The sequence below is a fragment of the Melospiza georgiana genome, chromosome Z (genome assembly GCF_028018845.1).
Source record: "Melospiza georgiana isolate bMelGeo1 chromosome Z, bMelGeo1.pri, whole genome shotgun sequence".
NCBI classification, from domain to species: Eukaryota; Metazoa; Chordata; class Aves; order Passeriformes; family Passerellidae; genus Melospiza; species Melospiza georgiana.
This window is the reverse complement of record NC_080465.1, coordinates 70,670,365-70,688,081: the sequence shown is the minus strand read 5'-3', so window position 1 is coordinate 70,688,081 and position 17,717 is coordinate 70,670,365. Positions and strand designations below refer to the sequence as shown.

The 17,717-nt window shown below is 36.0% G+C and overlaps 1 protein-coding gene across 1 annotated transcript in view; it reads left to right on the top strand.

Moving 5' to 3' along the window:
* The window catches only part of WDR70 (WD repeat domain 70), a 122,836-nt gene that overhangs the window by 4,011 nt on the left and 101,108 nt on the right, over window positions 1-17,717 (top strand). The window contains exon 5 of the mRNA XM_058043715.1: window positions 535-751. Coding sequence (XP_057899698.1) covers window positions 535-751 — 217 coding nt within the window. The remainder of the gene's footprint in view (window positions 1-534; window positions 752-17,717) is intronic.

The following is a 17,717-nucleotide window of genomic DNA, read 5'->3' as shown; positions in this document are numbered from 1 at the left end:
GTGATAACCTAAACTAAAAAAAAAAACAAAAACCCCAAACAAAACAATACCACTGAGTTAAAAAAAGAAACAGGAAAAGAAGGCTATTTTTTTCAGCCTGCTCACTTAAAAATTCTGAGAATATAAGCTCCCAAACGAAGTCTGAAAGTTGAGCTTCTCTCTCTTAATAGCCCTTTTGCCCGTTCGAGTGCGTGGCTTGGGAACTGCCAGCAGAGGGAGCGCGGCTATTCTGAATAAACTGTAGGAACAGACACAACAACTCAGCTTTTCAGAAATTTCCATATGCCAAAATAATGTGTTTGCCTGACTCATCTGGGTAACAGCAGAATGGTAATTTAATCAAACTTTTGAAACACTTGGGAGTGTTTCAAAAGATGATGGTGGGCCTACACGCTGTTAATAAAAGTTAGTGTGCGTTTTACTGCTAATTTTGGTTTCTACTGATTTATGAGAGTGCTCAACATCTTTTATCTGAAAATTACAGTGGAAGTGACAATGTTCTTCAAATAGTAACGTTTTAAATTTTTCTTGCAGAGAGTCATTGTGCAGTGAAAGTGAGGACACCTCAAATGAGGCGTTAAGTGGTCCTTCTATGCAATCCCAGAGTTCTGCTAAAGGTCCAGCTGAGGATAGTGATGATGATGATGATGATGATGATGATGATGAAGAATTCATCGGGCCACCACTTCCCCCTGGGTTCAAGGATAGTGATGATGACAATGACAATGATGATACAGAGGAGGAAGATAATGTAAGTAGTTTCTCTTTGATGTTTTAATCCTTTGAGTGGGCTCTGACTTGTATGAGGGCCATTCCTTTTTGATGGAGTTCCCAGGTGATGTATGACTTGTTCAAAATGCAGGTTTTTGGTTTTTCTTGCACTTTTTCTGTTTTTCTAATGATAATTCATGAAATGCAAATTAATTTAAAAATATCAGGATTTAAAACAAAAATACACATTTGAGTCTGAAGGGTAATTCAACATCACTTAGTGTATATTGTTTACTTCTTGTTTTTATGTTATGAAAGAACTAGAGAAATAAATATTTATTACGGCTATTTTAAATGGTTTATTTCCTAAGGCATATGTTGAATTTTATATGAGAAAGAGGAGGCAGAGGTGGGCTTGAATCTAGGGAGAACAGTTGTGTTCTGTTTTTAGGAAATTAAGTCCGGTGACTGAGGGCTTGTTGGTTGGTTGGTTTTGTTTACTTGTGTTTATTTTGGTTTGCTTTTTTCTAAATAAGTGCCTGACCAAGAGAACCACTAACGGCCTAACTTTGGTATCACAGATATCCAGTTAAACAGCCTTCCTCTATTTAGTGAAAAGGCATCTGGATCTAGCACTGATGTGGTTTAGTGGTTTAAGGGTTACAGTGGTAGTGCTGGGTTGGACTGAATGATCTTAAAGGTCTCTTTCAACCTTGATTATTTGATGATTTTGTGAAAAGATTAAAGGTTTGATGTTTGTTCTTCAAAACTGCCTGGATCAAATATTTTGTGGCATTGGCTTTTGTGTGATGGTTTCCATGTGTAACAACAATGATAGAAGTCCTGTGAAAACAGCCCTACTTATTGCTATATTGAACCATCTGGTAACAGAAAAAGACCTGTATGTCCTGTTACACAAATGTAAACCAAACTAAAAAACTCTGAATTTCCAGGGGTCCCAAAATTTTCCTTTTGATTTTTCTTTTGTTTTTACTCACGATTCGGTTAGTTCTTTTTCTGTAACATCTCTTTCCTTGCATGTTTTAAACTTGTATTTTAAAGTTTTGAGAACTCATTTTAAATGCCTGAGAGGAGCTTCTTAAGCCGACATAACTAAATTTCAGAGTAAGCTTAAACTTACGTGATGACAAAGTTTTCTTTTTTGTTTTTTGTTTACCTGCATAAGTGGTGTGAAATTTTGTTAACCTGCATAAAGTGGTAGGAAATTTTGGTGTCTTAGATATTTATATCTCTTTGTCTGACTCACTTGATTCACTGTTGCGTATGGATTTCTATAATTATCAGAATGTACATTTTAGTCCCGTATCTGCTGTCATCCTATCTGTACCCCACAGATGACTTGTTCTGTCTCAGAGAACCACAAAGAGATAATCCGGAATTTTCTTTGAGGATGACATATACCCTAAGTTTATTCACTGTTGATCTGTGTTAGGAATTCTCTTAACTTCTGGCTGTTTGGGCACTGTGGAGTTGGTCTGTGTTCCTGAGGGCATGATAAGACTCAGTGGGTTTCATTTGCTCTGGGTCACATTATATTAAAATCACTGTTTCTTTGCTGCCAACTTCTCCAAAGGCAAAACAATTTGCAGAAACAGCTGACTTTACTCTGTCTTTCTCAGTAGTCACTGTGCTGATGGTCTGCTTTAATTTCTAATAAGATACTAGTATTTATTTTTTATTCATACATATCTGAATAATGCTACAACTGGCTTGATGAAGGGAAGTTACTGGCGACCAGAATTAAAAGACCCTAATGAAAAGTTTCAGACAGAAAGGTAACTTGCAGTCTGGTGTGATTTAAGTTTTTCTGAACTTAAGACAATAGTTACAAAACAGTCTAGAATAGATTTGGTTGAGAATAAGCAGAGCAGCAGAAATATGAGACTTGTGGGTTTTCAGTCTAAACAGTTAATTTATAACTGGGGAGATTTTGTGTCAGTGTGAATGCCAGAGGCCTTTGGGGTCTAGAGCCTTCCCTTACTGCTGCTCATGAACTCAGTTATTTTCTTTCCTGTGAAGGGAATCAGGAAGCAGCTGTGCTTTCCTGGTTTCCTGTTGATCGATTGGTGATCACAGTATGATCCTGCGAGCCCCAAGGAAGGCAGGTGTTGCAGTTATGAGAACTCTGTGATTCCTTTCTCTTGCTTGTACATAGCTGGTGATTGGTATGCATGGGTGCAGAACTGAGACAGAAGAAACTGAAAGCTCAATTTTTTTTTTCCCAGATGTAGTGTGAGACTCTCTCTTTTATTATCATATTTTGCTGCTGAAGTAATTTTTTGAAAACACAAATATATGTGGTTTTGATCCTGAAGGAATCAAATTTTTCTTTAGCACAAGATGTTGTTGTCTATAATTTGTAATCTGAAGTGTTGTGAATTTTGTATGACAAATAAAATATACCTAAATACTGGCTTCACCCTGACATTTTCCCACTGTCTCTCAAGCCTGACTTTAGATGTGGGGTTTTTTTCACTATTGCTTGTTCAGTTGTTTTTGCTTTCTTATGACAGACTGTCAGTAGAGAAATTTGTCAATTTTGGCTTGCTGTGAGGCTGACAACTTTTGAGTCCAGGGTTAGCCCAGGACTGCCCAGCTTACATGAGTTGTTTTACTAAATAAACATTAAGGTGGAAGGAATAGCTGGTGGTTATTTTTTTTGATGGGAATTTTTCATACCTTCTTGGTGTTTTTATGGGAAAATGACTAACAGCAATTAATTGCTCAATGTTTTGAATTGGCACTGGTATCTTTTGAGTATTATGCATTTTTGTAATTTGCATAAATCACCTGTGATACAAACCAAACACAACTTTTTAACCAAGCCTTAGATATTGTATTAAATGTATGAATTCTCGCTTGCAGTACATTTTTCCCTAAATTGATGTAAGTTATTTTGATCTCTGCAAGTCTTTGTAGTGCTGTTTTAAAGGATTTTTCTGTGTTTCTTTGATCTGTGTTGATACTGATGATTAGTTACATTTAACAAATAAATACTTAGATTAAATGACTTGCTAATTTGTCATCATTCACTTCCATTTGTGTCAAAACCGATGATACTTAACAAACCACAACATGCTTGTGAGTATTTATCCAGATGCATTACAATGCTTGTTTTGTAGTAGCATAAGGAATAGTGGTTTATCAAGTACATTTTAAGGATAATAGGTAGATGTGGTATTAATTTCCTCTGATATTTTCTTTTTGGTTTAGTATCCTGTTTTATGTAAAAGGCTTGCATTAATTTGGTGACTGAGGAAAATTAAAGCTATTTGAGTTGGCTGTTAGACTGTTTGAGTTGTGATCATCAAATTGGCTATTTGAGCTATGATCAGAACTTATTTTTCTGTGGTGCCTTTTCTTCTGATGGTGTAAAAACCTGGTGGGATCTTTTTCACATGGTTGTAAGCTGAGAGGGGGAAGGAAGAAGCAGAGCATCTTCTGTAGTGTGAAGTTTTTCAGGGCTGATCTATCCTGATCTAAACATTTCTAGAAAATTTCAGGAAAATCTTTAAAAGAGAAGGCAGTTTATTTTGCAAGAGGGCAAATGAAGAATGAGGGCAATATTACATGTAAATTTTGGATTGGGAAATATAGTGGAAGCTTGGCCAGCTCTTTTTGCCTGGCAAAATGCACTGGGAATCTGTCTGAAGAGGGACAAAGAGTAGCAAGAGCAGTTGTGTGAGGATTGGTAGGTAGACAGGTTTAAATCTAGGACCATAAACATTTTTCAAGGGAATGGATGGCACGTGTTGGAAGACTTTAGTAACAGTGTGTATCTGTTAATCCTCTGTTCTCCGTGTCATTAGAAAATGTGCTGAGATCTTTAACAAAACTTAATTTAGTGTTAGCATCTTGTGACACTTTTCCTGGCTTGAGGCAGCAGGTAAAGGTGATTGTTAAAGAATTTGCCAGATGGATTTGCAAGGACTTACCTTCTATTTGGACCTGAGTTATAGTTCATTCTTCTTTAGAACAGAGAACTGTTTCTCCCTGCAGCACCAAAGGGATACTAATCATGTTGTAATTATGTCCCTGAAACAAGTACAGCCTTGGGCCTCTTCACAGCCCAAGGCTGTACTCTGATTTGGCCAGTTTCCAAAATGATAGCATTGCTGTATTTCAGGTTTTAGAATTATTTGGAGATATTTTAATTTTTTTTCCAGAAGTTTAACAGGACATACCAGTAATACTTGTTCAGAATTGAAGGAAGCCATTTCCTGCTGATTTAGATGGAGAATTTAAGTAGACTGTAATTGCTCCAATTAGAATTTGGCTATGGTACCAGACTAAAAATTATAGTGTTGTAAAAATAAATAAATGTTGTGGGAATTTTTAGTCATCCTAAGGATTTGTAAGATTTAGACTGATAATTGTCTGTCCTGTAACTGCTGAATCTTATTTACCCAGTCATGTTTCATCTTGTCTAAAGAGGAAAAAGTATAGTAAGCTGAACAAAGCAATTTTTTGTATGCAATGGAAAGTGTGGTTTTGAGGGTGAGAGGCATTATCTTTTAAATATTTCTAGTTATTGAGAAAAAATTAGGTAGAAGTTAACCATTTCTTTACATTTGCTTGTATGTTACCTTCCTATATAAAAATGAAGCAAATGTTTTTTTCATATATATGCATGATATGTTCTTAAGTCTTAACAACAAAAATTAGGTAAATGTATTTTATTTATATTAAACTTGATACAAGTTGTGGCATTTTTCTAAGGATCATTGATGTGGTGCAAAGATTGGGAAGGATTATATCCAAAGTGAGTTAAAACAGATTTGCAAACTTTGTAAAAATTAGAAGAAAACAAAATAATTGGTTTCTCTTGGTCTTCCAATGTGAGAGAATCAAACAGAAGCTGTAAAGAAAGGCATACTCAACTTAAGAAACAGGTCATCCTATGGAGAGCAACTAACAAGGTAATTCTCTTGGGGAATATTGATCTTTGATAAAAAGGCATGGCGTATTACTCATCTCTTCAACTGAGTGCCCCAGAGTTCATGATTACCAGTTGTTCCTAGAGTGTACTTGCAAGATCTCTGTTGCTTGGTTCTGCAGAACTTAGTAAGGCCAAGCTTCTTTGCTGTATATCACACCATGCTTTTTGGTGGATGACACGGATTTTAATAGATTTGTAATATGGTAATATGAAAAGTTCTAGAACGTTTCCCCTACAGATAGGTACAAACTCAAAAACTGAGTTTGTTTCCAGAAATATTTTGTGAGAACATTAAGAGGCGTGTATTTGTTGGCTGTGAGGTGCTTAAATAAAACATGAAACAGAACATAACTATAGTTTTTACTGCCCTTTTTAACAAAGTTCAGAGATCTTGTTATGTCCTGTTTTTACTTTTTATCAGCTCTTTTAGAGACCCTTTACTGGGTCAGCTTTAGCTGGTGTAGCCTGTGGAAAGCCTTCTTTAGGAGCTGCTGGTACCATTTCTGTGTTAAGACTGATGCAAGGTGTTCTTCATCTCAAGGCCAAATCTGCTGTGGCAGGAAACCTTGCACAGTTAAAACGTGGGATCCTCAACCTCATCTCTCTGAGACCCTTGACTTCTTTATAGTGCAAGATTTTGTGGAAGCTAATGTCCTCTACTGTGCTTGAAGGGATAGTAGACTTCTAGGTTTTCTTTCTGCCAATTATGTTTAAGGTATGCATTACCTTAAGACTGTACAATTCTGTAACTTACCCCTTAAGGAAAAAAAAATTTAGGTCTTTCTAAGTGCATACCCTGCATGTTTATCTGTCACAAGACTGTACTTTTGATGCAGTATTTATTATTCAGCAAGAATGGGTTGCAATGTTACAAGCAATGATAAATGCAATGCAATGCTGAACATTGGTACATACAATATTATATGAATGTTCTGAACTGAATATTTCATATTTTTACTACTTTCTTTACTTTGAGTAAAGATGGGATATTTGGAAGTGAAGATACTGAGATTAAGTTATTCTTTGAGAACTGAAAACACAGTCAAAACAAAATGGTGACTGCCTCTTTACATGCCTTTTACAATGCCTTGATCCATTTTTTGGCCATTGCAACAATATACTTTTAAAAAGAAGCACAAATAGCATATTGTTTCTATCAGTGTTAAAATACATAAAATGTTTTTAAATTTGGCCAGGGAACAGCAATGCTCACACTATATTGAACTTTGTTGGCATTACTATGGAAAACACAAATTGAAGATAACAGGTTTTCTCTTTATTTGGCATGTGAGTGTTATCTTTTTGAAAAGTTGTTTGTGCGCTAAACAGAATAATGGGAAATACAGGTACAGAGTACTCTTGCTTGAATCAAGAGCAAAATGAAGTGGATGATAACAAGTATTTGAAATATTTATGGTGGGGATGAATAAATAATTTAAAAGGACTGGATTTGAAGGGAGAGTGTAAGTGACATGCAGTTACACTTCCTCTCTTGTGAACAAGTCTTCACAGGATTTTTGATGAACGAATGATTTATGTTAAACTGTTGGAACTGCAGACCACTCCAATAGAATCCTTGGAGAGCAGTTTTGTTGACTCTAGGAATGTCTGCTGTTTGTTTAAAAGACGGCTTTGGATTTTTATGAATGTGAGTCTACCACACATATTGTTTTACAACTGCTGCAATGGCATCTCTTATGTGCAGGTGAGCACTTAGCAGTATACAGGGACTACGCATACTTGCTGCTAACAGTATCCAGATCACACAACAATCACACTGAACTTTCTTCCTTTACTCCTGCTTATCCTTTCCTTTGTATTTTAAAGCCTAATAAAATTATTTTCAAAGTCTTAGTATCTTGGATAGTATTTTATTGCATTACCTTGTGCACTATTCATGAATGTTTATTTGACATACCATTTTAAATAAAGATTAATAAATATTCAAATAACCAAATATGGAAAGAAGAAAGACTTTGGATTTAGATTATTTGGATGTGTAGGATTAATACCAGTGAGCATTCTCATGCGGTGAAACACAAGGGCTTAAATAAGGGTTGAACTCAGTCAGTCACAGTGATCTTTTGCAGTACAGAGGCCCCTTAGGTCATCTTTCATATAATAATGAGTATGAACCATGTCATGGTTTGGGAATGGTATTCCCCCATTTAGTACTCCCATTAAAAAGAAAACCATGAGCTGCTCCCATCCCTCCCTCTGGTGGGTGACACAAAAGGCAGAGGTCATGAGTTGAGATAAGAAAAATTTACTGGATTCAGCAACGGATATGAAAGCAAAGAGTAACAGTATTGATAAAGAGTATGAATAGCCAAAGTGTGCAAAGAGAGTAATCTACATGGAAAATGGTCTCCACACCTGGGACAGTTAAGCAGAGGTGAATGGCTTCTGGTGACTGGAAAAGGAGCACCCTTCTTGGATGAGTCCCTTTTCCCTGTCCCTGGCACTTACATGAGGTGTAACTGGGTAGTATAATGTCTTGTCCATGCCCCCACATGCTGATCTGGGCTGGAGCCAGGACAATGCAGGAAATAAATTCTGGAAGACCTGTAGAAATCAGGAATAGAACTTATTTTTCTACGTGTGACCAAAACTTCTGTTGTGGAAAAAATGGCTTTGAAGAGTTATCTTACTCAGTTAATTAATTCAAATATCTAGAATGAAAGCAGAAGCTAGAGGTCTAATTGATATTAGTTATTTTCATGGAAACGTTAGAAAGTCTGGCTTGTTTTTTTCGGTCAAGTATTTCATAGATATCACAAAAATAGTGGTATTTTCCCATCCCTCACTGCAGGGTGTATATTTCTAGGGCAGTTCAGGTGTCAGAAAGAGCTGATAACCTTTATTAGAGTTGCAATGTCCTATGAATGAGTACAAATTTTATATTAATGTCTGCCTCTACTAGCCTGTGTATTACCTGTTCTTTTGCTATTATGTACTACAGGCAAACCATGGATTTAATTCTTTAATTTAAAGGAGGAAGCAAAAAAATAAAGAAATCATGTTATACATATAACCTTTTCGTTTTTTCTCTCATGTTAAAAATGCGTTTGTCAACTTTGGAAAATTAGTTGGAGGATGGAAAAGTTACTTAGGATTTATGCAGCAGTGGAAGTTTTTCTTTCTTAGCTCAGTAATATTAAAAGTTTCATGCATTGTCTGGATTTGTGAAGGTATCTTTTTCTAACCAGCCTGTTACTTGGGGTGTTCTGGAACATGCTGGTCTCTGCAAAGAAGGCAGATGTGCATATCAGGCTATGTGTGGTATCTCTGGGCATCAGTTGGCTCTCAGTGCCACCAGATTTGTAACTTTTTGCAGTTCAAATAGTCAGTGTATGTCCCTTGAAGAACTGATGCCACAAAGTAAAGATCTTGTCTTAAATATGTGAACGAAAATATTTTTCAGTGACATTCCTTCTTGAAGTTAATTTGCTACTTTTTCTGCTGAGTACCAGAAATGTCAGAAATAGAAATTCAGAAGAAAAATTTAAGTGGCTTAATCATCCTCAGTGTCTTCAAACAGCACATGCCTGTTTTATAAGATCACTGTGACACAGAGTGCTGAATCATTTTAAGGACAATCTCTGCTTGGTCTACAGTGTCAAGTCTTGGTCTTTATGAGCATTCTTTCAGATGCCTTAAGACCATCTGAAAATAAATTGGTTTTTATCTCCATAATTTTTTTCTATAGACAACATTAAAATTCTGGAGAAACTGTAAATCCCCATGTACTGTTTTTTTTTTTTCTTTTATATCACTTGGGTTTTTTCCCATACATTTACTTTTCCTTGTGTTTCAAAAATGCTGTCTCATTTGGATGACGTACATGGGTGTGCAGGCACACAAGGTTAAATGTTGGGTCACACATAAGCATGTGATAATTTTTGACTCATTAGAAGTGTATAATCTAAATTTAAATTCTGGAAATAACAATGTGAGAGTAAACTTCACAGTACATCTCAATAGAAAGTAGTTTAAGAATTCTGACATGGATTTCTGTCAGTAACTACTTGTTTTAATAGCTTCATTTGTTTTGACTTGGCATTTATTACATTTCTTTTCTCAGAGTCCTTCAGAGTTGTTTCTCTGTTCCGTGATTAAATGCTGCCTTATCTAGAATTTTCTTTGGTGAGGACAGCCAGTTAGTTTGGGACTTTTTATTTTCTTTTTTTTTCAGACCAGTACTCTGTCATAATTAATTGCTCTTCCTAAGGTGCCTTTTAGGGATCAGGCATTCTGTTGATCCACTCTTTCTCATTCCGGCTTGTATCCCTATCTGTTGTGACTCTCATACTTTTCTCCTTTCTGTAAAGGAACTCATGAAAAATATTTTTAAAGCAACAAATGTTTATATTTGTGACAGTGCAAGCCTGTAAGTAGTGAAGTTTTTGCATTGGACATCTGCAATTTTAAAGGCAGATTCTTTAAATTATCTCTAAATAAATAGTGTAAGGCTTAGTCCAGTTTTTGCCCATAAATTTTTTTGTCTTAGGGAGGACAATTATGATACATTGAGTAGACAGTGAATTTATGAGAAAGCCTAATGGTAGTTTCCTGTGATTTCTCAAAGTCTTGTTTTCCAAATAAGAAACTGTATTCAGTTTTTCAATGAATGAGTAGTAGTAAAATAATTCAATGCATTTTCAGCAGAAATATTAATTCCTCTGAGTAAGATGAATGTCATTATATCTAAATCAGTTACAACTATGCTATTTATAAGGCTGTTTTAAATAAGCATCTGCCCAATTCACATGGTAGTTATGAAAACTGGTCCTATCCTGTAAAAAAATATAATAGTTGTCAGCTGTAGTTTAACTCCGTAGTTTAATGCAATTTGCATTAGTTTACCTCTTGAGAATCATCTTGTAGTGTAGGAATTAAGGGAAGCTGCAACTCCGTCTAGTACTTTTAGGGAGTGTCCTCATGGGGGACTCTGCAACCAGGTTTGAGTGGGTGGGAAAATACCACAGAAGCTACCCAAAATATTACAGGTGAAATTTTGTGTCTAGCTGCATTTTCTGGGTGGTTTCTGAAGAAGAGTTCATGTTATTCTGAGTAATGCTTTAAAGTGTTGAAAATTTCCAAAGTATTGTGAGAAAAAGAAATTTAAAATTTGGGATTGCAGATTCGTGTTTCCTTCTGATGGTTATGTATTTATCAAACCTACTTGCTTTCCAAGTATAGTAAGGAACTTTTTTTCTGGAGTCAACCTTGCCACTTCTTGTGTGCTCACTTTTTTGGAATATTAGTTAGTGATTTTTTTTTTTTTGAGCATTTTAAACCAAATTTATATTAAAATTTAAAAGTATTTTTATGCTGTGTTTTCTCATATGATTACACAGCTACTAAGGTGATTGGCTCATTTTCAGAACTAAATTGAGCAGGCCAATTTCCCAGTAACTGAAACTTCCTATAACTTCCTTTGTTTTTGGTTCAAAGCTCCTTGTAGGTATTGAAGTTTTTGCAGATAAAGAAAATTAAATCAGGAGTAATTGAGCCGCAGATCATCTTAGAGAAAGATCATTGGTAGGTTTTGCCTTTCTGTGTTTGGAAGTTTGTCTTGCAGGCCAGGAACTGATGAGAAACCAAACTTGCAGAATGTTTCTATTTGAAATAAATTGAATAAATAATATTTAATTTATCTTTAATCTGTAACAGCTCATCTTTCATCAAAGAAAACAACCCAGCTTTAGATTTTGTAGGCGCTTTGAAAATACTATGTGGCAGCCCCTGACAATCCACTGCTTGACCTTGCTGTGTGCCATTCTTCTAGCTAAAAAGGCATGCAGGAGGCACACTGACAGTAATCTCACAGCTTGGCACTTTTACAGTGAGAAGGGCTTACTGTGTAAGCATGAGGCTTAACATGCCATACCTTGTTGTAATTGCGAGTTCTAAGAAGGTCATCTCAGGTCTTTCATCTTTCGGGGTGGATGGGTTAAATTGTACGCATTTCATATTATGGCGTATTGGTTGAGTTCTTTAAGTGCAAGTTTGTGGACACTAGAACAGTAAATATCATTTGGAGCAAATACATAAACTTATGAAAAATTCCAGTGTCTTAGCCAGAACTCTTCCATTCCCTTTATTGTGCAAAATTTTAATAGTGCAATTTCTGTCTGCCCAGTCCCTGTCAGTATTAATAGATACTTGTAAGTCCTTGATACCCACAACCAGCTGCAAAAATCTATTTATATATATTTGCTCACTCTTTCTAGCTCATTCCCTCACCTATGGTCCATGCTACTGAAATTGTTTGGTATCATAGTGACTGTGAGGATTTCAGAATGCATGAGTAACTTATAGTGGGTTTTAATAGTTTTTGTACCTGCTTGTCTCAAATTGATGATTTTATTTTAAAAGCGGGATTCTTTTGCTTTCTCCATTTCCTTAATTCTGTGTTACACTGAAATTCTAAGGGTAAGTGTTTCACAGGTAGGAAGAATTTACCTAGTGTCAGGGTTTCTGTATTTTAAAAGGTTTTCCCATTTTAATAGATTGTCCTACCCAGTAATTTCTGAAAGAATTGATTTATGTAGCAAATACTAAACTCTGTAATTTTACTCACTAAATAAAATGGAGGCACTTTCTCCCTGTCTGTAGTTTATTAGATCTCATGAGAGGAACCTAAAGGCAAGGTTTTGCCATCATTCTCTACGCAGAGATCCATTTTTGCTGTCTCAGACTGGATGTTACTTGTGGTAGCTAAATTACCTGAAGATCCAGAGTATCTGAAGTGTGTGATATGGAAGGCCAGTAAATTCTGAAAGCAAGCATGTAAAGAAAAGTGTCTTCAAATGGCCTGTACTTTTCAATTTTTCTGTAAACAGAATAATGGCACTAAACTCACTGTGAAACAGTTTGTTTTGGAAGCATATCTACTGTCCATTTTGTGTGGCTCCCAAGAGGTGAAATGTAAGGTTTTAAGAGGCTTGGGAAGCAGTCAAGTCTGGGACAGCAGTAGGTGTTACGTGAGATACTGTTAGTTTCAGAACCAAACCATGTTATTTAGTGGATCACACATTCAAGGGGGTTGTCAAACATGAGGTTAATGTGAAGAATTTGGGCTTACAGAATGAATTCCAGAAGCAGGAGTTAAATTCTGCCCAATTGCAGCAACTATGCGAAATTGGGAATCCTTGTTTTGGCTTCCTTATGAGTTCTCTGGAATATGTCCATAATGGGGAATTTGAACAAATATGAGCAGAAAATCTTGGACTGCATTTGATTCAGATTATTTTATGGGTCATATGTTCCTGCCCACCACTTCAGCTTTTCCTGTGAAAAGCCCATAAGTGTTTATAAGCTATGCTTCTCTCATGCACGTATTTGGCGTAGTTTGTACTTTTGTTTCTTTTTCACTAGAATAGCATGTTGGTCTTGCTTATTACAGGGCAAGATCTGCTAGAGGATTTTTATAGATAGAGCTTGCTTTTTTAATGGAAACAGTAGTTATGGAATCATGCATTCCCTAAGAACCTCACCAATCAGTCAGCCAGGAGGTATGAAATATCATGGATCTGTTTTCTCAACATCAAAGCTGCACTTGTAACATAAGCATTATACACAAAGCTTGTTATTTTCCCCCCCTTTTTGTGGAGGGTTTTTCATTTGTTTTTACATCCCTAGAGGACAAAGGCATGGAGAGCAGCCCTGCCAAGAAGAAATTGGGAGTGAAAAGCTGGAAATAACCTGGCAATGTATACTTGCAGCCCTGGAAGCCTGGGTTGCATCCAGAACCCCATGGGCAACAGGGGAGGGAGGGGATTCTGCCCCTCTGCTCTGCTCTGGTGAGATCTGACTGGAGCACTGTGTCCAGTTCTGGGCTCCCAGCATAAAAAAGAAGGACAAGGCCCTTTCAGAGTGAGTCCAGGGAAGGGCCGCAAGGATGCTCAGAGAACTGCAGCACCTCTCATGTGATAAAATGGCTGAGAGAATTGGGACTTGAAGAAGAGAAGACACTGAGGATACCGTACTGCATCCTTTTAGGACCTAAAGGAGTCCCACAAGAAAGATGGGGACAAACATTTTAGGAGGGTCTGTAGTTACTGAGCAAGGGGTAATGGCGCTGAGCTAAAAGAGGGTTGATTTAGCTTAGATACAAGGTTTTTTATGCTGAGGCCTGTAAAACACTGGAACAGGTTACCCAGGGAGACATGGTACATGCCCCAACCCTGGAAACAAAATTCAAGCCCAGGTTGAGCAGAGGTCTATGCAACGTGATGTAGTTGAATATATCTGTGTTCATGGCAGGGGCATTGGACTAGATGGCTTTTACAGGTCCCTATCAACTTAAACTATCCAGTGATTGTTTATAAGGAATTGGCATTAATAATGATTTCTGTCTTAGTGGAATCTGAGCAGCTCAATGAACAAACATACTATATTTACTGGAATATCAGCATTTTATCCTATTTAAAACATACAAGCACAAAAGCAATTGTCATATTGAAAATTTTACAGCCGATATGTAGTAGCTTTGTGGTCTGGGATCTGGAGTTCTTTATACCTATGGACTGTGCTTTTCTTTCCTGTCTCTTGCAAAAAAAGTAATTGTAGAGTTTCATCTGAATATCTGAAGCTACCGTCTTTGTACTAGATTGGTATGAACTAAAAATGGTAACTATCTGTTATGACCAAGTTGAAGATGCGTATTGTTAATCCATTTCAGATAAGTTAACAAGTTTATTACATGCAGAAGTAGTAGCAATTTCATTTGAATAATATAATGCAAACTTAAACTTTAGATTTTAAAAAGACAATTTTTCTTGTAACTCAAGTAATCTTTGTATAGTATGGAGTATCATGAGCAACTCCTTGTGAAGATCTAGAAACCTATTGAATAAGGAGAGATATCATAGGTTGCATTTAATCAACATATTTCATGTGTTAGGAAGGAAGGAAGTAAGTTGTATGACATCTTAAATAATGTCAATAAAAATCTGAAATGAGGTATTTCAGGAAGGTATGATGTTGATTTTTCGTGTTCTTTTTCTGTGCACAACAGTTCATGTTGTCAGGACAATGGATCTTTATCATAGTCTGGGTTAGAAAGTGAAAGCATTGCGTCTGTGTACTCCTATGCTTCAGGCTCCTTAAGGAATGACTATAATAAATGTTGGATTTAACATGGGTGACATTCCACTGAAAACTGTGTTAAGGTCTTTGTTCTTTTCCTGTATAACCCAGAGCTGAGCCATACTGAACAGTTAAGTGTGATTGCTTTGTAGAAATCAGTGGCTTTCTGTCTAGCTGTGTGTCCTGCCAGGTTTAATTGTAGTAATTTGGAATTTTCAGACTACAGTACATGTATGGAAATTAGTATTTTTGATACAATATGCTGGAGGGATTTCAACATATATAGGTATTGTAGTAAAATACACCATATAAATGCATAGAAGACAAGCATGTTTCATAATTGTTACACACGACATTTTACAATTATTTGCTTTATGGTTCCAAATAAAGCCAGGATATTCACACTGGTTACCATTTCTAGTGCTTAGTACTTCCCTTGAACATCTTAAAAATTATTGCAGGGTCGTTGGGTATTACAACCATTTTAGCAATATGAGATACACAATTTGGCCCTAATGCACTGCTTTCTTCTGCCATAAGCTTTAGAATGGAATAGAAAAGAATATACCTGAGTGAAACATGAAGGAAGGTGTGTTTCTACCAAGCATGGACCTCAAGTCCATGCAATATAAATGTATCTTTTCCTCTTTCCAGATGCATAAAGTCACTTAGCAATTTATCCTCATGTCACATTACATAAAATTGTGCTGCTATAAGAGAGCTTAAATGTTAATGTTTTGAAGGTAATTTATGGGTGGCATGGGAGAATTAGTAATCGAAATAGTAATGGAATTGGAACCAGCTGTGGAAGCTACATAGGAAATTGTTCTTCCTTCCTGCAGTAACAGAGACATGCTGTAATTTTTAACCCTTGTCCCCCTACCTTCACCCTGTGTTGCAGATCTTCTTTGCATGACTAGCTGACAAACACACACACACAGACACACACACTTTAAACTCCTTACTCTAATTATTTGGTAAATTTGTGAACAACTGCAGTCATTGTCACTTGTTGGGTTGTTACACATAAATTTCTATCTCTCAAGATCCTGAAGTAAACTTTTGAATGAACATGTTTCACAATGACAGCTGTAGAACTGTTGAAAAGTGGAGTCTGTGGACATGTCTCTCTCTTGAGCTGTAATGGTTTAGTTTGCTGAAGGTAGCGTTTGCTAAGACCAACAGGACCCCTAGGGAATGTGAAAAACTTCACCATCATTGCAGAAAACCTTATAGCAGATTCCTTGAAATAGGTGTTATTTATTCCCGTTTTTTCAGCTGAGGAAACTGAGGTATGTAGGAGTCAAATAAAGAGCACAATTAAAGGTCAAGGATTGGTCTACACCAATTTTGGTCATTAAAACAGTTTAAAAGAGGTGGCTTGCTAATGGAGTTGCCATTATACTGGTATAGAGGTTGTATTATCCTGATTATTAAATTCTATGCTAACATGTTCACCAGAAGTCTTAAAATGAGCTCTTTTAATAAAGCTCTTTTTTGATAAGAGGAAAAATGGATTTTATTTCAGTTGTAGTAATACCATTTCTGTTTTAGATAGCAATTCCAAATATTGATTATTTATTGGTTACATTGTTTTTTTAAGCTTTGATGAGACCAGGATTGTATTGCTGTTGATGGACTTAATTTCAGTGGTGACACAGCTTTCAAAAGAAGCTTTAATGTATATTGTACTGCATATGTAATTTTAATGTACATTCATAGAAGTGCATGTAACTAAAATTGGGTTTTGCTGCATGAATTACAAAGGCTTAGTAGTATTTTTGACTTTTTAAGTCTATAGAGGGGAGGAATATTTTTTGAAAAAACTTGTTTAACTTTTTTGTATGTATTTTTGAATTGTAAGATACTTCATAAGTACTTCTATTTTGACAGCGCTTAAATCTAGAGAACAGTAAAGCTATTTTAAAGAGTGAAAAACATCCAAGTGTTCATGGTTTGTCTTGGTGAGTCAGGTGAAAGAACTTCATGCTCTTTATTCCCTAAAGTTTGCCAAATGGTGGTAATGATAAAGTGTCTTGTGTAGTTTAGATAAAAGATGTTTTGGAGCAGGTTTAATGTAAATAATTAAGTGAACTGGCTAGCAGGCTGAAAAATGTTATGCATTAACAAATGTTAAGTTCAGTCTGGTTGGGCATCCTATGTTTTGGTTTTGGATTCTTTCTTGGGTGTCTTTTATGGCATATTCCTTGTGGTAGAAATCCTACACAGACTCTGTGGTACAAAATTATACACAAGCGGAATGTAAAATAGGTGAATACCTGTTCCCATCTGAACTAAGCATTTGGCACATTTACTCCAAAGACTTAGAAGTTCACAATTATTTCTCCTTTCTGATTTCATAATTAAGCTATGGTTTGGAAACCTACCAACGTGAACAGAGCTTTCAGAGTTTATTTCTCCTCATTGTCAGCTGATCTATGGTTGTGTAAGTTGTTTTACTGTTGCAAAGTAAATGGAAGTATTCCATTATATTAAAACAAAGTGCTCTATTCAGCTCTAAGGAATAACCTTAATAAAAGATATGCCTGACTGAAAATGCTAGAGATTTTTTTCATTCCTAATATGGCAGGTGGCAGTAATGTTTTGTATTTTTTTATTGTAGTAAAACAGTAGCTTGACTGAACATGGGTGCTTTTTGGCGGTATGTGGCAGTTGTACATACAGTTTCAGCAAATTTGAAGTATTTATATTTATATTTATACCCATTTGAAGCTGAGAAGATAAAGATGAAACAGATAGGTGGTTATATGAGTGGAATGTAACTAGAATACTCAGTTTAAGTAAACCTGTATCCCAGAAATTGCAGAGGAAACTTGAATGACTCCAGGCAATTTTAGATTTAAATCAGTTTTATCGATGATTATATCTTGTTTTAGAAAAGGCTCAAGAGAATTTCTTTGGTATACACTGTGAGAACGATTCCCATGTC